A 4,198-nucleotide genomic window follows, 5' to 3' on the forward strand; every position below is an offset into this window, starting at 1 on the left:
CATCTTCTCCTGTCCCACCTTCTCTTTTCTCTCTTTCCAAAGCCCCGAGGGTTCCAGGGCCTGTCTATGGTGTTTCTGGTTTGAAGGCTCCTTCCCCTGAGAAGCCCCACGTTTCCCGAGGAATTGTGGAGAGGCCCAAGCACAGGAGCAGGGCCTCCAGGCGTGGCCCATCCCCGAGGGAGCTTTAGGGGTGAAAGTCGGGATGCGACATGAGCCCTGTGGTGTCCATGAGAGTGCTACACCCTCTTCTGGGCCAGGCTGAGCTGAGCCCTGACGGCAGTCCCCTCGTCCAGTCCCTACAGCAACCCTGGAGTAATCAGTGACCCCCACTTTATAGGCAAAGAAACTGGGGCCCAGAGAGGCCAAGGTGCTTGCTTGAGGAAACACAGCTTGTGATGCGACCAAGATCGGGACTCAGGTCTGTCTCAGGGAGGTGCCGGTGGCTGTCTAAGGTCACAGATTAGTGAGAACAAGGTTTTCCAAGACCCTGCTCCCTTTAAAAACTTCTTTTATTAATTAGTTTTTCCCGCGCTGCGCTGTCTGCGAACATCACGTCCAGGGAGGAAGGAACACTTTGTAACTGCTGGAAACGTGATCGCGCCATAAGCTCGTAAAGGGACAGAGGCACCGGCCTGGGGAGCCGCCTGGTCATTTGCTCCGATGACAGTGTCTGAGCTGTGGTGCTTTTATCTGAAGGGAAGCCCGCTCTGCCTCCTCCCAGGGACCCGCACTCCCCGAACCCAGTTTCCATCCCTTGACTCATGTCCAGCAGCCCTGGCCAGCCCCCGGCCTGCTGGGGCCGAGTCTGCAGGACCCCTGCTCGCTCCATGCAGGTGGCTCCCGGCCCTTCCGGCCAGGCTCAGGCGTCCTCCCTCAGACCCCTCTGTGGGACCATTGGCCTTTGGACTTGTCACTTCCACGCTGCCTCATCCCCAGACACCTGCAGACTATCCCATGAGACAGCAAATACCAGGAAGGAAATAACCAGCCCAGAAACCCAGGCCGCCAGGGACGAGCGGGCCACCGCACTCCTGCATCGGCCCTTTCCACACACACTTACTGAGGGCCCGGCGGTGCCAGGCCTTGTCCTGGGGCCTGCCACACTGGGAACAAGACAGGAAAGCCCTCATACTCTAAGTAGTTAAGTAGCGGGTATGGTGTGGGATGCTGACCGTGGTGTGGCGAGCGGTGTGAGGAGGGACGCAGGGTGGGGTGCTGGGATTCTGAGCTGGGATTGGGGAAGCCTTACTGAGACTCGCTACGTGGGTGAGGGAGACAGCCACTGCGTATTCTGTGGGGGGGCTTTCCAGGGAGAGGGGACAGCCGGTGCAAAGGCCCGGGCATCCTGGGCAGGCTGAGAGGGTGTGGTCAGGCAGTGGAGCAACCAAGGTCACTGGGACCAGGCCCTGTCGGACACTGAGGGTCCCCTGCTTTCGTGCTGTGAGTCAGGAGCTGTTGAGGGCTTTGGCCGCTGGCAGGGTGGGGGTGCCTACGTGTGTAATGGCCTCACGTGGCTGCCGTGTGGATAGTGGGTGTGGGGACAGAGGCGAAGGACCCATGGCAGTCCCTGCAGTCACCTGCAAGCACCGTGCTGGTGGTAAGGCCAGGCTTATAGTGACAGGAAGCGGCAAGAAGGGACCGCGCTGGAGACAGCTCGGAGGTGGACCAGGGAGACCTGTGGATGCACCCACAGGAGGAGCGCATGGAGCGTGGGGCGAGTGTGGGAGGGCGAATCCCAGGTGTTGGTCCGAGCTGCCGGAAGGGAAAGGGTGTCCGGGGCAGGTAAGCACAGTGGTGGTACTTGTGCCAGGCCCCAGGTCCCGGCCATGGCGGTCTCAGGCCGCCCTGGGGAGGCCAGCAGGAGCAAGTGCCAGTGTGTGGTGAGACCAAAGAAGGGGGTGGTGAGTGTACGTGTGCTGTGTGTTTATATTATGTACACACATGTGGTGTGCATGTTGTTTGTGTGTGCGTACGTGTATTCCCTGTGTATGGCGTGTGCGTGTGTGCATGGAAAATGTGGTAAGCTTACGCATTGTGGCGTAAGGTGTGTTCTGTGTGTGCGTGTGTGCTCTGTGTGCTCTGAGCACGTGTGTGTGTGTGAATGGTGGGCACAGGCGATGCGTGAGGCATGTGCTGTGTGTTCCGTGTGGGTGCGCTCTGTGTGCCTGAGTGCACGTTGGTGTATGAGTGCATATGGGGTGTGCGAGCAGTGAGTGTGCATGCTATGTATGCTCTGCATGCATATGAAGTATGTGTGTGTATACACGGGGTGTGTGTGGTGTGTGTGTGCACATGCAGTGTATGATGCATGTGCTGCGCATGTCCTGTGTGTGCTATCAGCGTGGTGTGCATGTGTGCATGCTCTGTGTGTGCGTATGTGTGCTTGTGGTTTGTGTGCCCTATGTGTGCTATGCTTTGAGTGCGCATGCGTGCTCACGGTAGGGACTCTAGTGCAGACTGGGTACAGCCCCGCCAGGACAGCCCCCTTCACGCGGGGCCACCCAGTGCCACTGCTGCTGCATCAGGCCTGGGGACAGCGCTGGGGCCAGAGGGCTGACCCTCCCCCTTCAACCTAAAGGCTCCCCGGCTTCCCCGGAGCAAATCCTAGGACAGGTTCCAATACAACGAGGACGGACGGCGCAGTTCAGAGCGTGAGCATGTGCTCTTCCGCGGCGTGTTGTCTAATGTCGCGAGGGTGAGACGCCTTGCCCCCAGGCAGCACGTGTCTGCACGGCACCCTGGTTTTCTTTGGAGAGAGGGAGGGTCTTTTCGACAGGGTCCTGCTGTTCCCATCCTCTTCTTCAGCTTCCCGGTTAGCCAGGAATGTGGGTGCCCTTGGCCTGGGGTCCGAACCTGGGCCACGCCGTGACCCCAGCCTCAAACAGCTGGGCCTACCACTTGTGCCACTGTGGCTGGGCCTGCACCCCTGAATTTTGATGCTACAGGACATCGGATGAGATTGTGAGCCTAAGAATTCAAACTATTCTGATCGTAACCGAAGTCTCTAGTAAGAAGTTCCGCCCGAGGGAGCACTGCCAGGTGCAGTGACAGCAGGTGGCTCGGAAGGAGATCCGCTTCCACCTCCAGCCCCTGTCCGTGTGGGGTGTCTACTTCCGGTTGCTACCTAGCCCTCCCACGGCCTCCCCACTCACAGTGTTCCAAGACAGGACCCTAACAGGGCAGGGAGACGCAGAGGGGGCGCACAGGGCCCTCAGGGTGGGGAGAACTTGGTGCCACGCAGTGCCAGGGCAGCCGGCCTGTGGGCCTCTTAGAGGATTATCTGGTCTCTTTCCCGCCCCAGCCTGCGGCTGCCCCGCTAATCCCAGGGGTGGGAAGAGCTCACAACGGCACCCCTCTGATTCCTCCACCTCTTCCCCTCCCAGGTTCCCAGAGGCAGGGCTACCTTATCCACACATAGTCTGGCCCCTGACCCTCGCCGCAGTCAGGGGGCAGATGGAAACAAGCTCAGCATTGTTCAGTGACCTGCCCAAGATCGCACAGCGAGGAAGCAGAGGACAGGAGCTTGTGTTTTACCCTGTCTCTAGAGATGACCCCTGTGACCCAAGACGACCAAGCACAACCACTCGTCTGGCTCAGAGGGGGCTGCATCTTTTCCAGAGTCCCCCGGCACACCAGGGTGGAATGGCTCCTAGTGCACAGTTCCTGCTGCCGGGCTCCTTTCTTCCAGGCCTCCAGAGAATGCCTCTGGAAGTCCCGGGAGGCTTCCTGGAGGGGGCGTTGAGGGTCAAGCTCCAGCCTCAGGCCCTGACCCTGCTGCTGACCTTCCCTCCTGCTTCCCTTTGGGCAGCCAGCTGCAGGAGAGCTGGAGGGGGCGGTGCAGCCCCTCCCACCCAGTCTCTGTCCGTCCCCACAGGGACAAGAGACCAGGAAGCGCTCGCCCACACTCATCAGCCAGTTCAAGCGGTCGCTGGAGCTGCTGATGCGCACACTGGGAGCCTGCCAGCCCTTCTTCGTGCGCTGCATCAAGCCCAATGAGTTCAAGAAGCCCATGGTGAGCGGCCGTGGTCTTGGGCTGGGGTGGGCCGGGAGGGACTCTGTCTTCTCCGGGGATGGCGGAGCACCTGACAGCCTCCTTAAACCAGGGCCCTGCTTTGTTGGCAGCAGCAGGTGCTCTGGAAAGAGCTGGGACTCTGTGAAGGGCTTACTACAGTTCCTGCCCTGGCTCTGGCACTCATAG

General features: G+C 60.1%; 1 protein-coding gene across 1 annotated transcript in view; it reads left to right on the plus strand.

The window, feature by feature from the left end:
* The window catches only part of MYO7A (myosin VIIA), a 106,216-nt gene that overhangs the window by 62,775 nt on the left and 39,243 nt on the right, over positions 1-4,198 (plus strand). Inside the window, exon 17 of the mRNA XM_006149970.3 lies at positions 3,875-4,012. Within this exon, the coding sequence (XP_006150032.1) occupies positions 3,875-4,012 (138 nt within the window). The remainder of the gene's footprint in view (positions 1-3,874; positions 4,013-4,198) is intronic.

Source organism: Tupaia chinensis, unplaced genomic scaffold (genome assembly GCF_000334495.1).
Source record: "Tupaia chinensis unplaced genomic scaffold, TupChi_1.0 Scaffold000274_1, whole genome shotgun sequence".
NCBI classification, from domain to species: Eukaryota; Metazoa; Chordata; class Mammalia; order Scandentia; family Tupaiidae; genus Tupaia; species Tupaia belangeri.